The sequence below is a fragment of the Pristis pectinata genome, chromosome 17 (assembly GCF_009764475.1).
Source record: "Pristis pectinata isolate sPriPec2 chromosome 17, sPriPec2.1.pri, whole genome shotgun sequence".
In the NCBI taxonomy this organism is placed as follows: Eukaryota; Metazoa; Chordata; class Chondrichthyes; order Rhinopristiformes; family Pristidae; genus Pristis; species Pristis pectinata.
The window spans coordinates 10,641,209-10,660,531 of NC_067421.1; the positions used below are offsets into that span (position 1 = coordinate 10,641,209).

General features: G+C 40.7%; 1 protein-coding gene across 2 annotated transcripts in view; it reads left to right on the top strand.

Annotated features, from left to right (window-relative positions):
• The window catches only part of zgc:63587 (uncharacterized protein LOC393431 homolog), a 116,800-nt gene that overhangs the window by 72,451 nt on the left and 25,026 nt on the right, over positions 1 to 19,323 (top strand). For both annotated transcript variants that reach the window (XM_052032378.1, XM_052032379.1), the window contains one exon: positions 10,490 to 10,573. In XM_052032378.1, the coding sequence (XP_051888338.1) occupies positions 10,490 to 10,573 (84 nt within the window). The remainder of the gene's footprint in view (positions 1 to 10,489; positions 10,574 to 19,323) is intronic.

The following is a 19,323-nucleotide window of genomic DNA, read 5'->3' on the forward strand; positions in this document are numbered from 1 at the left end:
AGGCTAATTAACTCAGTGTAAATTACCTCTGCTGTGTAGGTGAGGTGGGGAGTGGGAGTGGGGGTGGAAGTTGATGGGAATGTGGGAGAATAAAAGATAGGATTAATTTAGGATGCTGCTGGTCAGCTTGGTCTTGAGCTGAAGGGGACTCTTTCTGGTGCTGAGCGACTCCATCTGTTCCTCTGGTTCTGGCCTCTTCTAAATCATGTCCTTATATTGGTGGGCTGCATGCTCAATAATTCTCTCCTCACAGCACCTCCCTCACTCTCTTTTAAAGCTCATCTCTTTGACCAAGATTTGTTCACTCTTTAATAACTCTTCATTATCAAGAGGTGTCTCTTTTCATCTCATGACTCTCAAGTGACAATAAAGATGTTAAGTATTTTTCATTACAGCTGGTTGTCATTCCTACTTTTCTACTTTAACACTGGTTGCTGTTTATTAGTTGGTGGTGGGGGGTTGGGTAACTTATCTGAACAATTATTGCCTCTCCTATATGTAGTGCCAAACAGCTAGTGATTCTGTGTTCTACGAAGTGAAGGATTTATCTATGTACTTCCAAATCAAGAGGTGGCAACTTCTGTAGAAGGATCACTGTCTCGACCCAACCATTTCACTATAGGGAAGGAGGGATTTTCAAATTGACACGCTAAGCATATTTTTAAAAAAGTTCAAACAAAAAGGCGTTAGGAATTGAGAGAGAAATTGTGCAATGGAGGCAAAAGGCATGAGTGGCTTCTTAGGTCACTTAAGAGGGGCAGTTTAGTTACATCTCATGAATCATGTCATTAAATGTCTTTCCATAATTGCTGTCCTTTTTGTTATCTGAATAATGTTCTATATCCAGTTAGTTTAGTTAAAGGCTTGTTTTGTAAGGTTCTCTTGACTACTTGCATTCATCACTTCAGTCTCTGTGCCAAATCTTTTCAAGTACCTCTCTCCCACTTGTTTTCTCACATCTTTAGATGTTACTGACTTGCACACATTAGGTTATCGATCCTGAGCCAATTTTTTTTTGTCCTTCTCGATGTTTGTTAAATAATTCAATATGTTTAAAAAGATAGATGACGTTCTCATTTATTGTCTCACTCTCATGTTCTATTTTACATGCACGTGATCAAATCACAATACTGCTCAGGTTAAAGGTTTCCAGCAAAAAGTCCTTTGCATCAATTCCAAACCTTTGCATGAAATTCTTCCTCAATGCTTCTTTTCATATAATTTCCTTTGCTGAAACTATATACTTTGCATCTTCCTGCCATATTTTAAAACTGCTGTATCTAGCCAAATTCTGAATGTAGCTCTTGTTTTCTTTCTAACATGACTGTTAGCAATATTTTGCTTTTGAGATTAATGATGTATTGGCCTCATTCTGTCCCCTTAATTTTGGATTTTGCAAAATCTCAACACTGAATTCCTGAACTATACAGGAGTTAAACCTGTATCAGTATCCCATTCCTTTTATGGCTGACAATTTAATTGCCAAATCTGGCATGACCACTTCCAAGCACCATCTGATTGTTCTCTGCAAATCTCCTCGCTGCTCCAGAAACATCCAAATGCAAAGAAAATCCTGACTACTTTTTTCACTACCAATGATATTCTCAAGTGTACACACAAGAGACTGCAGATACTGGAATCTGGAGCAACAAACGATCTGCTGGAAGAACTCAGCGGGTCAAGCAGCATCTCATCAGGTTGAGCGATGCTGCTCAACCCGCTTAGTTCTTCCAGCAAATTGTTTCTATATCCTTAACTGTATCTGCCCTGCCTTCTTTGTCTTTACATCTGAGGAGCACATGAACTTAGTACTAAGACATCAACAAACTGTTCAGCTGCCACATCAGTGTTGTGGGCCAGCAAACCAAACTTCAGTAACCACCTGTGCCCTAGTTCTGAAATTGTGCTATTCCCTGGTCTTGAGCATCCTTCATGCTAATCTTATCCATGAGATCTAACTCTGTTCTCTAAACTGTTTCCACCAACCTTGTGGCAATCCAACTTCCCATCTTGGCAAATATGCTAGTCTTCACTGTAAGCTGTTCCCTCCTCTGATCTGCAGTTGATTCTTCCAATTTTGTGATCATCACCTTAAACAATCTACCCATGATCCATCCTCCTTGCATCAGCATGAGAAGCCTATGGGCTGCTTCACTGGGGAAGAGATAGAGGTTTGAGGGGTGAGGCAAGGAAAAGAAAGCCAAGCATGAGGTGGGAAGGAGACTGAGGCAGCTGACAGCTAGAGTTGAGTGGTGTGCAGGCAAGGATTATAGAGAACAGTAAAGGCATTGGCAGAAGGTCCATAGAATGATATAGCATTACTGAAAAAGATAATTGGTTCCTCTGTTATCCTCAGCCACTAAGTATTTGTCCAATTCATTTTTTGAATGTAGTTATTGAATCTGCTTTTCTCTCCCATTTAGGCAGTATATTCTAGATCATCTCAGATTTTCTTCATGTTGCCTCTGGTTCTTTTGCCATTTACATTATATTTGCGTCCTTTGGTTTCAGGACTGCCAGTGGACAAAATTTCTCCTTATTTCATCCATCAAAATCTTTAATGATTTTGAACATATATCAAACTTCCCTTAAGCATCTCTGCTCTGCAAAGAGCAATTCCATTTCTTAACCTCTCCATTACACCGAAGCTCATACCCTTCCAGTAAATCTCCTCTTTCTCCTTGCCTAGAATTAGGCACAATACTCTTGTATTTTGTGTTTATAATGAAGTTTTTGTATCCTATGGATTCTGCCCTTGGGTATTCTCTTGTTAATCCTGGTTTCCATGCCTCCTCCTTGTGTTCAAGGAACTGCTTAAGACCTTTGTCTTTGATCAAACTGTTGGTTATTTCTCCCCAATATTTCTTACAATGCATGGGAGTCGATTATGGTCTGAGTATTCTCAAAGTTAAAAGCATATCATGAATGCAAGTTTCTTTTCTTTGTGTTTGCCCCAGTCTTTCTGTGAGAAGATAAGTTCCACCCTGCATCTTTAAAAATAGGATAACATATAAATATTCAGCAATTGGTTGCTTTGCAATTAGAAAATTGTATATAGTTATGTTTTGGGAAGGATATTAGGGACACGGAAGGGGTATGGTCAGTAAGGTGATAGCAGAGATAAGATCATCAACACAAGAAATAGGGGAAGAAAAAAGAGTTTTTGGCTACAAAAATATGCTCAGGCATGGAAGAGTCTGCCTGAAGTGATAGGAGAAGAGTAAATGTGGATCTCTATTGCTTAGTGGGGCCTGTTGCATACCACGTGTTGAAATTGTGACCTTAATGGCATTTGGAAAGGTAATCTTGCTGGGTAAGATACCCTGGAGCTGAGTGACATCAGTCCCTGGTACAACCCAATTGGGCCAAGTGGGTGGGCCAGAACAAGCTCCAACCACAGAATATTTCTGGAAAAAATTTTGACCAGCAACAAAACTGCCACACCACCAATTTTACATCCTATCAAAGGTGCTGAGGCTTTTCTTTTAAGCTTGTGGATGTCCCATTTAATTTTATTTTAATTTTTAAAGAAATTATTCAAAAGTACTTAAAACACTTTGAATAATATAACAAACATTTTTTTTAAAAATTGCCTTATTTTTATCTTCTTGCAGCTGTAAAATTTCCATTTAAATGAAAAGCCTTGCTGGTATTGCAGTTACGTTTTGTGCACTAAAAGCTCCAGATACAAAATTGAACCAGCTACAAGTCAGTAGCACAATGTTACATTTAAGCTTCAGTTGTTCACATTTAAGTTGTACTGTTAATGTGGAACGTTGACAAGTCAAAGCTAAACTATGACCTTCATGAACAATGAGAAAAATGGGGAAGATCACATCAGATAGGATGGCCTCAGTTAAGTAACCATCCATGCTAAGCCTGGCCAGCAGAACTATATTTGGCAACTAAAAAGGACTTACGCCATACAGAATTGGCAGACTGTTTCAGGCAAATCTACAATTATTTATCCTGTACTTACACGTTAAAAAAATGTTGATTTCAGCCAAGGATGAAACTTCAAACAGTTTGTGTCCCTAGTTCAGATCTTAAAGTAGGATTATCTTAGTTATTAAATGCTAATGACAACACTTAATAATTAAACTTGGTTGCTGAGTGTGATTTCATATTTAAGAAATGTTATTATTTAACTTCAATGGTTTTGCCATTCAGGGCTATAGTATGCAAAATCACTGAAACACAAATGCACCCACAAAAATGGATGGAACTATAAATGCTTAAACACTGGAAAATTACCACGTAGTGTATTTCAAGGTTGTTCCACATGTTGCAGATGAATGGCATATGCCTTATTCTTAGATTGTGGGATAAACTGACGCTCATTGTAACCTTGTGCACAATAGTCATTTTCTATCATGTGCAAAAGAAACTAAGTATCAGGTTATTGTTATGGTATTACTGTATAAATGCAGAAAAACTAGAATGTTGCAGCTACAACTTTATTGGGAATTGTGGTCTTATTATATATGGTATAATTGTATTGCTCTCTGGAGTTTTCTGATTACAACAATGGCAACTAACTATTCCAATGAATAACAGAATCATCAGACTGTCAGGTCCTTATTTCCTCTATGACTCCAATGAAAATATATACACAGAAACAAGCCCTTTGACCCACCAAGTCTGCACTGTCAGCCTCCCATTTGCATCAATCCTACATTAATCCCACTTTTTTTTATTCTCTCCACATTTTCATCAACTCCGAAATTCTACCACTCACCTTCAGACTTGGGGCTATTTACAGTGGCCAGTTAACCTACTGATATGTGTGTCTTTGGCATGTGGGAGGAAACCAGCGTACTCTAAGCAAATCCAAGTGGTCACAGAGAGAATGTGGCAAACTCGACACAGCTAGTGACAGGATTGAATCCCAGGTCTCTGGTGCTGTGAGGCAGTGGCTTTCCTAGCTGCGCTATTGTGCCAATCACTAACATGCCAGGTCAGCAGTTGCGCAAGGTAATTGATCACTTGTCTCCTTTGCACAGATATAGGAAAACACCTGATCCTGGATGCCATCCAGTGCCCTTGCTGTAAATGTGTGTGTGGATGTCACATGAATATAATATTGGGTTTGGATATGATGCCACCCATGGTAAAATAGCTTGGGTAAGGCTTTCTGTCAAAACAGAAGAATACAACCAATAGGTATGGAATAGGAACCAGCAAGGAGAGATGCAACGAGACAATGGACAAGGAAAATGAAAGCATGGTTTCCTACTTCCTTTACCATTGTTGGTAAAGAAATGTGTATTGGAACTTAATTTAAAGTATGAAAAATCTGGCTGGCATTTTGTATTACAGATCAATCTTGTTGTAGGTTTTCCACTTGGGGTGATTTTTGTGCTTTCAAATGCATGACAATTGGTGAACTAATATGCTCTGTTTCTAGTAGATGTAACTGGACTAGTGTTTGTTTCACTATTAGGGCTCACTTGCTTAGTGGGTGTCAGTTTCAGGGATGAACTGCACAGACATTTGGAGCCAATCACATCTACGTGTTTTTCTTCGAAGTATTTTCTTCCCAGTGGACAACAAGGCATGCATGGATAATTTGTCAGTTGCCTCAATAGGGGGAGGCTGGCGCAAGATCAGTGGCTGCCTTTGAATCCATGTTGACGTGCTTAGCTTCAGCAATCCTATTTTACTCTTTTGGGAGAAGTTTGGTGATCTTCTGTAGGACTCCTACATCCAATTAGAAACATTAAACCAACACCTGCCTTCTTTAATTAAAATGAATTCGTGTTCATCAGCAGGCTTGTGAAATTGCCACAAGGGTCAGTTTTCCTTCTCCAGGTTTTCAGTGAATTAATGGAATAGCAGGCCCCCCTAGTGGCCAAGAGGATTACAGTAAATCAGTCATGACTGCAAAACAATAGCGAGGTTAGTGGTGCACAATTTATTTCCATGAAGGACCAGATTAACTATCTGAAACACTTCGAAGGGCTACTTGTATAAGCACACTAGTTTTGAATGTCCTAAGTGATATTTGCAATTTTCATTCTGATCATGCTTCTCATGGTATTTAGTGGTTTTTGCTGTTTCCTTGCAGCAATGCTGAGAAATCTGACCACTGAACTTGCACTACACTGCCTTTTCCACTAGTGGGAGAGTTTTGAACAAGGGGATACAGGTACAAGTTCAGGGGGTGGTCACTTAAAACTGAGGTGTGTAGGAATTTCTTCTTACAGAGGAAGCCTTTACCCCAGAGGGTTGCAGAGGCCATATCACTGAAGGTACTCAAAGAGGAGTTAGACAAATTTTTGAAAAATTGTGGAACTGGCTAAGGGAAGACCAAGGGAAACTGGCACAGAAATGGAGATAAGACCTGGGGCAATCAGCCATGAGGTGGCACAGTGAGTGATACTACTGTTGCACAGCTCCAGCAACCCAGGTTCAATCTCAACCTCCAGTGTCTATTGGTAGGTTAGTTGACCACTGTAAATTGCCCACTGTGTTGGTGAGTGGTAGAAACTGGGAGGAGTTGATAGTAATGCAAGCAAAATAAAATGGGATTAGTGTAAATGGTTGGGACAGACTCTTGATAGGCTGAATGGCCTGTTTCTTTGAGGGGGGGGGGGTGGGGGGTGGTGATGTTGACTCTCTCTGACTCCATGTTGAATGGTGGGGCAGGCTACAGGAGCCAGGTGGTCTACACCTGCTAGTATTTTCTTGTGAACTTGCACCAGGTCTAACTTGGCACAGTTTTAGTGATTCATTCGATTCAGTGGAAACTCAATGGTTTGAGGAAAATTGAGAAGTTTCAGTTGATCTGTTTATTTTCAAATTAATTGAGTTAATTTAAATATTTAATTTTTTAGACAATTATTTTGGATCTTAGTTGTTGACATTTTTAATATTTTGTATTTTTGTTATGTTTGCAATTTTTTATGTCAGTGACATTCAGAGTCCTCCTGCAGCCAGTAACCTGGGAGCATTGCTTAGCCAGCTGTCAAAGCCATGCATGGCCTTGCTGATCAGGAGCTAGCTTTGGGAATCAAGTTGCCATTGCAAAGGATGGCCAGTCTGAGAACCAATAAATAATTGGCTTAAAGGCTCTTTATGAGTTTGGAGTTGTGGCAGAATGTAACCTGTAATCTGCATCTCTAGTCATTGTTTCGTGGTAGTACCTTCATGCTAAAGAGGATAGATTCAGAACAAATCTGGCAGCTCAGAACTGGACATCCATGAAGTGCTGTGGATCATCATTAGCAGCAGGAATGTGCACCATAATTTGTAACCTAATGGCTCGGTATATCCCTTACTCAGCCATTACCGTCAAACCAGGAGGATCAACCTTTGTCCAGTGAGGAGTGCGGAAGGGCATACTGGAAGCAGCTCCAGGCACACCTAAATATAAGGTGCCAGCCTGGCAAAGCTCCAGTGCAGCAGTACGTGCGCACCAAATGGTTACAAGACCATGCCTTTGATTGAGTTAAGCAATACATAATCAATGGATCAGAGCAAAGCTCTTCAGTTCTGCAGCACGTCATCATGAGTGGTGCTTACAGGGTTTTTGAAAATGTGCAGAGAATGAAGAAATATGGATATCGTGGAGGCAGAAGGAATTAGTTTGGTTCGGAGTTTAATCACTAGTTTATGTAGTTCGGCACAACATTACGGGGAGAAGGTGGGAGAATGGAGTTTAGAAAAATCAACCATGATTGAATGGCGGAGCAGACTCGATGGGCCAAGTGGCCTAATTAACATAGAACAATACACCATAGGAACAGGCCCTTTGGCCCATGATATCTGTGCCGAACATGATGCCAAACTAAAGTAAATCTCTTCTGCCTACATGTGATCCATATCCCTCCATCCCCTGCATATTTATGTGTCTATCTGAAAGCCTCTTAAACGCCACTATCGAATCTGCTTCCTCCACTCTGCTCCTGTCTCCTATCTCTTATGATCGTGTTCCTGTGTTGTACAGTTCTATGAATTCCAGAGCTGGCTGTGCCTCTAGCCAGGCTATTCTAGTACATCTACCTGAAAATTTGAAAAATTACTCAAGTGTGTCCTGTCCACAAAAAGTAGGACAAATCCAATCCATGTGATTACTACTTGATCAGTTTAGTCTCAATCATTAGCTCGCCACTCACCTGGACGAGCCAACTTTGCTCACAGACAATATGCTGGGCTATGATTGACATGCATTGGAATAATAAGACCAAAAAAGAGATCATCCACACACTACTTTTACCAATTGATCTCACTAAGCAGCTCCCTTTTAATTGTTGACCATTGCATCTGGGCACTCATCACTGAGATCTCACTTTAATGATATGTGAAAAGTTGAAGCTAGTTGAAGTTTGGACTGTGGCTGTGGTCAGTAAAACAAATCGGAAGGCACAGGGTAATATCTTGGAGAACTGCCTCGGGTAGCTGGCACACCTAATAAATGAAAAATCATTGACCTGAAACACCAACTTTTTTTTCCACCATGTCTGACTTGCTGAGTGGTTCAGGCATTTCCTGTTTCATTTAGATTATTAGCATATTGTAGTATTTTGGCTTTGAGTGAATGGTACACACCTAGCTTTAATTGATTCAGTGACGTTGGAGCAAGGAGGAGCTGGTGCGGAGAATTGAAATAAGATTAGAGTTGTGGGCCTCGATGGGGAAATAAGTGAGCAGAATGGTGGGGTGGGGGGAGCAGCAGAGAGGTAGGCAACACAACTGAGACTAGCGCACTCATGAGGAGACATCTGCTGCTTTGATAGTTTGCTGTTTTATTGTCACTAATTTTAAACAGGTAATTGTGTAGTACATGTCATAATTAAGTATCTTCAAAATAAGTTTTTGAACACAGAGCCATGAAAAATTGATTGATTGTGCCAATGCTCCTTTTTGTTAGAGCTAGGCAAATCTGATTCCACTGCTACTGCCTACTATGACATTATCTTCAAATAAATGTCTATTTAGAAGGTATAAAGGTCTAAACTTCGGCTTTCTCCCATATTCTAACAAATTCCTACCTGTTTCCTCCTAATCATGATGTTCAATTAATAATCCTATGATACTATTCCATAACCTCGCTAAAATTACTCTTGCCCTTTTCTGCCATCCATTAAATGGTTCTGTTATATTACAAGAGTAGAAACATCTTGCTCCAATTACATAGGCCCTGGTGAGACCAGGTCTGGATACTGTGAACCAGTCTGATCTCCCTAGCTAAGGAGTGCAGCAAAGTTCACCATATTGATGCCTGTGATAGCAGGTTTGTCCTAGAAGGTGGGATTGTGCAGACCAGGCTGATACTCTTTAATTTAGAATAGCAGGTGATCTCTTTGAAATGTATGAGATCCTTAGATGGCTTGACAGAGTAGATGCTGGAATGATCTTTCTCCAGATTGGGTGTCTACAACCAGGGGTCACTGTCTTAAAATAAGGGGTTGGCCATTCAGGACAAGTAAAAAGAAATTTATTTCCACAGAGCTTAGTGAATCTGTGGAATTCTGTACCCAGAGGACTGTGGAGGCTTCAAGTCACTGGTATATTCTTAGGTTGATAGAGTTTTGAATATCAAGGGAATCATGGCATGTGGGATTGGTGCAGGAGAATGGCAGAGGTAAATGATCAACCAAAGTCGTATTGAATAGTGTAGCAAGCATAAGGAGCTAATTGACCTCCACCTGCTTCTGTTCTGAAATCAAGTAGACTGGAAGAACTGCAAATAACAACAGTTTTTCTTTCAAAGTTAGTGAATCTATTGCACACTCTTTAAGTTTATCATTGAGCTTCCCACTACAGCTGTGGGTTAACCATAGCTTTGAACAAATTTATCGATCTCCCATGCGTTGTAAGCTCCATCTGCAACACCACAGTCCTTAAGTGTGTGAAAAGGTAGATGAGTAAAAGCCTAGATCCAACCAGAACAAAGAACCAAATGTAAACAAAATTAATGTTTTTCTGAAATACTAGGAATGCTCGTGGTGCAGTAGTTTTTACCATACTGCCTCAGAAGATCCTAGTTTGTGCCCAACTTCCACTGATTTGTTTGCTTTCCTTCCATGCGACAGTACAACTGGCCTTGGGCAACCTATCAAAAAGCCAAAAACTGTAGATGCTTGAGATCTGAAATAAAACACAAAATGCTAGAAATCATCAGCTTTTCCAATGTAAGGTCATCCACCTGAAATGTTGACTTGATTTATCTACCCACAGATGCTGCTTGACTTGCTTTTCTGTTTTTATCATTGCACCTAAACTGGAGAAGAGAAGAATTGGTCAGAATTATTTTTGATTGCTATCCGTTCACTCCTGGAAAGAGTGAAAGGATGGGCGTTGTTGATATCTCTATAGCTGAGTGATCTGCTTATGATTTGCAGGTTGACTTCCTGAAGAGGGACACCACATTCAGCTCTCCACCGGATGCCCACACTTGTAGGAAGGATTGTTGAAAATGGCTTAGAAGCAGGAAAAGACGCTGGGTTGACTTAAATTTCATATTTAAATCCTTATTGTTTTCCAGCACACACATGCAGGATCTGCAGGAAGTCACCCAGGATCTACACTACGAGAATTTCCGTTCGGAGCGGCTAAAGCGTGTTGGCAGGTTGGTTGCTGTATTTCTCTCTGCCGTGCTAATTTGCTTTTGGGTTCTGTCGGAAAAGTTCTACTAAATGTTCACCTTTTGATCATCTGGTGTGAATTTAAAATTGTTCTTAATGTGTTAGCAATTTAAATTCAAAGATCGTGGAATCCTTATGGTTTATTAGGCTGCTTGAAAGGAAATATGCCGAGTCATTGAAATTGCAGCTTTTATCCCAATCTGTGTTGAATTAATTAATCTCAACTAGAACAATGGATTGTTCGGCATTGGCTTGTGCAGCTTTTGGCATAAGTAACAAAACAGAACTTGTTTCCTTGTCTTGACCAGAGTTTAAATTCCCCTAATGTGTATGCTGTAAATAATAATAAAAAAATGACCTCTTGGGTGAGGCAGTGGAGAGCAGCTGTTGGAATTTCTTGCAACATGTGGCTTCATGATTCAAAAAGGAATGGCTAAAACTGTTTTTGGTATCTGAAGAGCAAAGATCTGGGTGGAAAAAAATTAAGGACACCTCCACATGTAGCCTTTTTGTTTCTTAATGATGAGAAACCTGAATTTATGGAAGAGCAAAGGTCTTTCGGTTCCAACTTACATAAGTCACTAAAGACTAGAGAACCAGTCAAAAAGTGATCAAAAAAGGCTACTGGCATATTCTTTTTCTCAAGAGAGCTGCAATGCAGAGAGGAGGCACTGACACCCAAGGTACACAGGGTCTTGGTTAGACTTTGAATTCCCTGTGATCTAATTGAAAGGATAAAATGAATAGATAGGATAGAGACAGAGAGATTATATCCTCTGCGAGGTAAGGGTGGACAGGGATGGGCTATGTTATCCAAGAGCCTCCCACCATTCATTGTTAGGGTCCCAAGTTAATAGTGTGAAATGCCCAGAAGAATCACTGTATAGATCATGGCAAGTAGGTTGAGGTTGTGGTAGGAGGAGATGGTAAATTTATGAGGCTATTCTGGAAAGCTCAGAAGATTAAATAAGACACTGGGTTGACTTATTATATAATTGTATATAATAATTATATAATTGAAGCAGTGATTCATACAGTACTTTTTGGTTTTTGTGGAACTCACCTACTTATTATAGAAGCTTTAACAAGAACTCTTAAATCTACCTCATTATGGCCCTTGCACTTTATTTGTTTACCTGCACTACACTTTCTCTGTTATTGTTTTCCTTCTGTACTGCCTCGATGTACTTGTGTATGGAATGATCTGTCTGAATGGCGTGCAAACAAAAGCTTTTCACTGTATCTCAGTACATGTGTCAATAATAAACTTGATTGCCAATTATGTAATTTTCAATTGGGTATTTGCCACATTTGCCACTTCTCCAACTTCAAACGTTATTTTGAAGTTAGAAAAAATGTTGTTTTGCTTCTGAATGCATACGTACATTGAGAATGCCTTTGTAAATGCAGGAAAACCTTAAAGTCACTTTCTATTAAGGTTGAAGAAGTCAGATTTGATTGAAGAAAGTCCAGAAGAAATGTGTTTGCAATTTATAGTTGCACAGACTGCTGTTAGTATTGATTACATTTTATAACGATCAAGAGATTTTTATTTAAGTGTTATTGTGCAGAAGGCACTTACATCATTAATGTGCAAAAATGGTATTTGTACAGTACATATCTTGCAGTTTCTTTATCATGATTTTCATGTGCACAGCCTAGAAGTATTGGCAGTGAAATAAATTATTGATCACAGTGTTTCAAGTATTGCAGTACATATTAAAGTTTATAATTCATTAGTGTATATGCAACTGTGTGAGTTCTAGTGTATCACTATTAAAACAAAATACTGCACCTGATGTGTGAAATAAAAGCAGAAAATGCTAGTATGCACACAGGAAGTTAGGCTGCATCTTTGGAGAAAGAAACAGCGGTAACATTCAGCTGATTGACCCTCTATTAGAAATCTTCTGATAGAAGGTCTTCAATTTGATGCTTTCTCCATAAGTATTCCCTCATCTGATTCTGAGCATTGTTCTGTTCTTAATGCATATTATCATTAGATCAATACTATGTAAGCTATATTGGGTTTGCAGCAGTTTAGCTTTTGAAAGATACACACCAGCGATATTTATTCCATAAATGTGTTGTTATTTAAATGTTCTGAATGTTAACTGTATGGAATCTTTAAATATTACTACATAGAAATAAGCTGCTCAGTTCATTGATCAGAGAGTTAAATGCGTGGCTCAAGGATTGGTACGGAAGAAGTGGGTTTGAATTTGTGGGACACTGGCACCAGTATTGGGGAAGGAAGGAGCTGTTTTGTTGGGACAGGCTCCACCTGAACCATGCTGGGACCAGGGTCCAAGCGAATCGCATAACCAGGGCTGTAGATAGGGCTTTAAAGTAAATAGTAGTGGGGGGGGGGGGGGTTCAACAGGGGCAAGAGTGGACATCGGACCACTGGAAAATGACACTGGGGAGGTAGTAATGGGGAACAAAGAAATGGCGGATGAACTGAATAAGTATTTTGTGTCAGCCTTCGCTGTGGGAGACACCAACAACATGCCAGAAATTTGAGAGAGTCAGGGCAGAAGTGAGTGTAGTCACTATTACTAAGGAGAAGGTGCTTGGTAAACTGAAAGGTCTGAAGGTGGATAAGTCACCTGGACAGGATGGACTACACCCCAGGGTTCTGAAAGAGGTAGCGTTGAAGAGAATGGAGGCACTAGTAGTGATCTTTCAAGAATCACTAGATTCAGGAATGGTTCCGGAGGACTGGAAAATCGCAAATGTCACTCCACCCTCTAAGAAGGGAGGGAGGCAAAAGACAAGAAATTATGGGCTAGTTAGCCTGACTTCAGTGGTTGGTAAGATTTTAGAGTCAATGACTAAGGATGAGGTTTCGGGGTACTTGGAAGCACATGATAAAATAGGCCAAAGTCAGCATGGTTTCCTTAAGGGGAGATCTTGCCTGACAAATCTGTTGGAATTTTTTGAGGCAGGATAGACAGTGGATGTTGTTTACTGGGATTTTCAGAAGGCCTTTGACAAGGTACTGCACCTGAGGCTGCTAAACAAGCTAGGAGCCCATGGTATTACAGGAAAGGTACTAGCATGTATAGAAGATTGGCTGACTGGCAGTAGGCAGGGTGGGAATAAAGGGGGCCTTTTCTGGTTGGCTGCTGGTGACTTGTCGGGTTCCTTAGGGGTCAGTGTTGGGTCCACTACTTTGCATGTTATATGATAATGATCTGGATGATAGAGTTGATGGCTATGTGGCCAAGTTTGTGGATGATACAAAGATAGGTGGAGGGGCAGGTGGTGTTGAGGAAGCAGGGAGTCTGCAGAAGGACTTGGACAGGTTGGGAAAATGGGCAAAGAAGTGGCAGATGGAATACAGCATAGGAAAATGTATGGTCATGCACTTTGGTTGAAGGAATAAAGGCACAAGCTATTTTCTAAATGGGGAGAGAATTCAGAAATCGGAGGTGCAAAGGGCCTTGGGAGTCCTAGTGCAGGATTCCCTAAAGGTAACCTGCAGGTTGAGTCGGTAGTAAGGAAGGCAAATGCAATGTTAGCATTCATTTCAAGAGGACAAGAATATAAAAGCAAGGATGTAATACTGAGGCTTTATAAGGCATTGTTCAGACCATATTTGGAGTATTGTGAGCAGTTATAGGCTCCATATCTAAGGAAGGGTGTGCTGGCATTGGAGAGGGTACAGAGGAGGTTTATGAGAATGATCCCAGGTATGGAAGGGTTAACGTATGAGGAGTGTTTGCTGGCCTTGGGCCTATGCTCACTGGAGTTTAGAAAGAATGAGGGGGGATCTCATTGAAACCTACTAAATATTGAAAAGCCTGGATAGAGTGGATGTGGAGAGGATGTTTCCAATAGTGGGAGAGTCTAGGACCAGAGGGCACAGCCTCAGAATAGAAGAATTAGAACAGAGATGAGGAGGAATTCCTTTAGCCAGAGGGTGGTGAATCTGGAATTCATTGCCACAGGCAGCTGTGGAGGCTAAGTGATTCAGTATATTTGAAGCGGAGGTTGATGTGTTCGTGATTAGTAAGGGTGTAAAAGGCTACAGGGAGAAGGCAGGAGAATGGGGTTGAGAGGGAAAAATAAATCAGCCATGATAGAATGGCAGAGCAGACTTGATGGGCTGAATGGCCTAATTCTGCTTCGATGTCTTATGGCCTCAGGTTGTATCGATGTGGCTTAATATACTTAGTTTTCCCCTTGGAGTACATCCAGCTTCCATTCCTCCTTTCCCCATTTTTATTTGTTGTATTTCTCAGCATTTTCTATTAATATTGACAACACTTTTTGTATTAAAAATGCTTTCTAATTAAGTGCATTTTCAATCTCTCTTGTTCTGAAGCTAATTATATTGGGGTCATTCTTTTTCAACTGTTACTCACTGGTCACCTGATTCCTTCATTTCAGAATCAGAGAGGGCCAATTATTGCTGCCTTGAATCCATCAATTGTAACAGTATGCTAGCAGGACTCATTGCTATTTCTAAGACCTCAGTCGCTTAGAACGTCCTCTTGAACTGAACCTGATTAAACTTTTGTTAGACCCCTTGGTCAGACTCATAAATATGACTAGAGGTAGCAGCTTACTGATCTTGAAAATGATGCCTGCAGCAATGACGCAGTGCAGACAATTGTGAGTAATTCACACAAGATGGCTCTTATCTTATTCCAGATCTTTGAGCAAATATCAGAAAAAGATGGTGCCCCTATATTACAATGCAGTTTATTTAGAACATTTTGCAACAGCAAGTAATTGTGCAGTAAAACATTGATGGGAAGACCAACTCACTAGTCGTATTGAAAGATTAAAAGCAAGTGAGGACAAATTATCCACCCAAGGAGGGAATGTGTTGAGTCACATTTTGGCTTTGGTGAAGTGTTGTGTAAGAAGCTCTTCGGTAGCTGTGCAGCTGTCAGCGTCTGCCCTAAACCTCACTATTGTTCCACTTAGCAAGCTGAAATAATCTGAACATCCTTCGGGGCACATTGCAACATATGATTTATGGCGATGAATTGCTTCAAATAGACTAAGCCAAGTTTAAAAACATTGAGACTAAAAAGTGTTTTGGATAGATTTCCAAGAATGCTCAGAATTACTTGGAGTATGGAGAAATCACTAATTGTTGCACTTGATCTCTCATTCCAATCCTTTCAAGTAAAATTGACCAACTGTTGCAGTTATAACATCTATTAACCATTCAATATTTCTGCAATCTTTCAATTCACCATGAAACTTCTGCATAGCCACATCAAAACTCCATCATTGATGCCCTGGTCCTTTTTTAAAATTATTTTCCTTTTGCCAAACTCCTCCCTAAACCAGGATCATCCTAGAATGCAGTGATAACTCCTGGCTGCTGTTTTGTTGTGCAAACTGTCCTCTTAACCCTCCTGTTTCCTCCACCCTTATTTTCAGCAGTGAGTGAGAGGAGCTTCCTGTAAGTCAGTCAATTTTACATCTTTGTTAGCTTTGCCTCAACCATAAGCTTTCATTTTCTGCAATGACCTTTGCTGCAATTTATCAAATATCTTTGGAAAATCTAAGTATAGTACATCCATTGGTTCCATTTAAAGAATTCCATTGAATTGGTTTTATTTGATTTCCTTTCACAAAAGCATGTTTACTTTATCTGTTGCCCATTCACCCCTCAATTCTTTGCTGCTGAGCCACATTTATAGCTACTAAGTAACACCTTAATTTTAAACTTATCAAATTCGTCCTGCCTCTCCATCTCTGTAATTCAGATGTTGTTTGTGAATAGCATTGTGCTCTTTGATATGTTACAGAAAACTCTGAGTTTAATTTTGTTAACTATTATTGGAGTCAGTCCCGATTTTTATATGCAGGCTATCCTGGGTTATGAATGTTCATAAGTTGATTTTTGTCCATAAGTCAGAAAATACACAAAATCACTCAATATGGTAACCATACCTCCACAGTATTGTAATGGCATCAAAAGTACATAAGACTGAGACGAAAGAACAATTATTAAAAGTGGCGGTGGGGGGGGGAGAGAGGAAACTAGTTCTGCCATTCATGGAACAGTACAGCACAGGAACTGGCTCTTCGGCCCACAATGTTATGCCAAACAAATTAAACTAGTGATTAAATGCCTAATGAAACTAATGCTGTGCTCTTTGTTACATTGAGATGCTGCTTTGACAAGACTATTCTTTGGTAACAAATAATGAAAAGCATAGGGCAGCATGCATCCTTTCTGGCATTCAGACAGCTGTATAATTGATATCCATGTTCAGCATATATGAAAGTAATTCAACCAGCACATCCTGTTAACCCTAGGCATGCTTTCACATGTTAACTCTCTTAAAAATTAAGTACTGATTTTTGAACTGGAAAAATATCAGAATCACAGGACATCAGTTAATTAATAGAAACAGATCTTCCAAATATAAGGCAGTTGTTACACCTGTAACTGCCAGCACTTACCATTTGCTCAGATGGTTGACAGTCCTGTTTGTCTGTGAGCTCACATAGAGTTCAACATGTTAGAATGACCCTACTGCCTTTGCACCCTTCCTGACCTCCACCAGCATATGTTTCTGACTGTACCGATCTGAGGACAGGCAGGTAGGTAAGTGCCTTGATCTCCCCATTGGTTATTTCTGCTGGAGATTAGCTACTGGGCATCTGTGTAACTTAATTCATCACCCATGTAATATTAAGATCTACCCAGTCTGTTGGCAAACAACATTTTCAGGGATCTCTGCTTAAACATGTATATCCTTAATGTAGAACTATCGTAAGAAGTTTTGTAATTTACCAATTTTGTTTACAAGTAACGTCCTTGCTATAGAGAGAGGGCAGCTTTGCCGTACAAGAAGAAATGTAGACTAGGCCTGTGTTATCTGGAGTTTAGAATGGGAGGGAATCTCATTACGTGGAACTACGATGTTGTGGCCATTAGAGTCTTGGCTGTCACAAGGGCAGGATTGGCTGCTGGATGTTCCGGGGTTTAGATGTTTCAAAAGGGACAGGGATGGAGGTAAAAGAGGTGGGGGAATGGCTTTGCTAATCAGGGATAGTATCACAGCTGCAGAAAGGGAGGACGTCCTGGAGGGATCGCCTACCGAGTCAGTGTGGGTGGAAGTCAGAATTAGGAAGGGAGCAATCACTGTATTGGGACTATTCTATAGACCCCCCCCCCCAATAGCGACAGAGACACTGAGGAACAGATCAGGAGGCAGATTTTGGAGAGGTGCAAAAATAACAGGGTTGTTGTCATGGGTGATTTCAACTTCTGTAATATTGATTGGCACCTCCTTGGTGCAAAAGGTTTGGATGGGGCGGAATTTGTTAGATGTGTCCAGGAAGAAATCCTGACACAATATGTAGACAGGCCGACTAGAGGAGAGGCCATTCTGGATCTGGTACTAGGCAATGAACCAGGTCAGGTGTCAGATCTCTCGGTGGGTGAGCATTTCGGAGACAGTGATCACAACTCCCTGATCTTTACCCTTGCCTTGGAGAGGGATAGGAGCAGATGGTATGGGAAAGTTTTAATTGGGGGAGGGGGAATTATGGTGCTATTAGGCAGGAACTTGGGAGTGTAAATTGGGAGCAGATGTACCGGGGAAATGTGCAATGGAAATGTGGAGGTTGTTTAGAGATCACTTGCAGGGGGTTCTGGATAGGTTTGTCCCATTGAGGCAAGAAAAGGATGGCATGGTGAAGGAACCATGGTTGACAAGAGATGTGGAATATCTAGTGAAGAGGAAGAAAGAAGCTTACTTAAGGTTCAGGAAGCAAGGATCAGACAGGGCTCCATCCAGAGAGTTGCAAGGTAGCCAGGAAGGAGCTTGAGAATGGACTTAGAGCTAGAAGGGAGCATGAGAAGGCCTTGGCGAGTAGGAGTAAAGAAAACCCCAAGGCATTCTACTCGTGTGTGAAGGTAGGACTGATTAGGGATAGAGGAGGAAACGTGCCTGGAGTCAGAGGAGATACGGGGAGGTCCTGAATGAATACTTTGCTTCAGTATTCACCTGTGAGAGAGACCTCGATGTTTGTGAAGGCAGCATAAAACAGGCTGATAAGCTAGAACATGTCGATGTTAAGGAGGATGTGCTGGAACTTTTGAAAAACATTAGGATAGATAAATCACTGTGACCAGATGGGATACATCCCAGGATACTACGGGAAGTGAGGGAAGAGATTTCTGAGTCCTTGGCGATGATCTTTGTGTCTTCACTGGCCACAGAAGTCATATCAGATTATCGCAGGGTGGCAAATGTTATTCCTTTGTTCAAAAAAGGGAGTAGGGATAACCCTGGGAATTGTAGACCAGTGAGTCTTACTTCAGTGGTGGGCAAATTATTGGAAAAGATTCTTAGGGATAGGATTTATGAGCATTTGGAGAAGCATAGTCTGATTAGGGATAGTCAGCGTGGCTTTGTGAGGGGCAGGTCATACCTCACAAGCCTGATTGAATTCTTTGAGGATGTGATAAACTACATTGAGGGTAAAGCAGTGGATGTGGTGTACATGGACTTCAGTAAGGCGTTTGATAAGGTTCCCCATGATAGGCTCATTCAGAAGGTTAGGAGGCATGGGATCCGGGAAACCTGGCTGTGTGGATTCGGAATTGGCTTGCCCATAGAAGGCAGAAGGTGGTTGTAGATCGAGTGTATTCTGCCCAGAGGTCGATAACAGTGGTGTTCCATAGGGATTTATTCTGGGACCCCTGCTCTTTGTGGTTTTTATAAATGACTTGGATGAGGAAGTGGAAGGG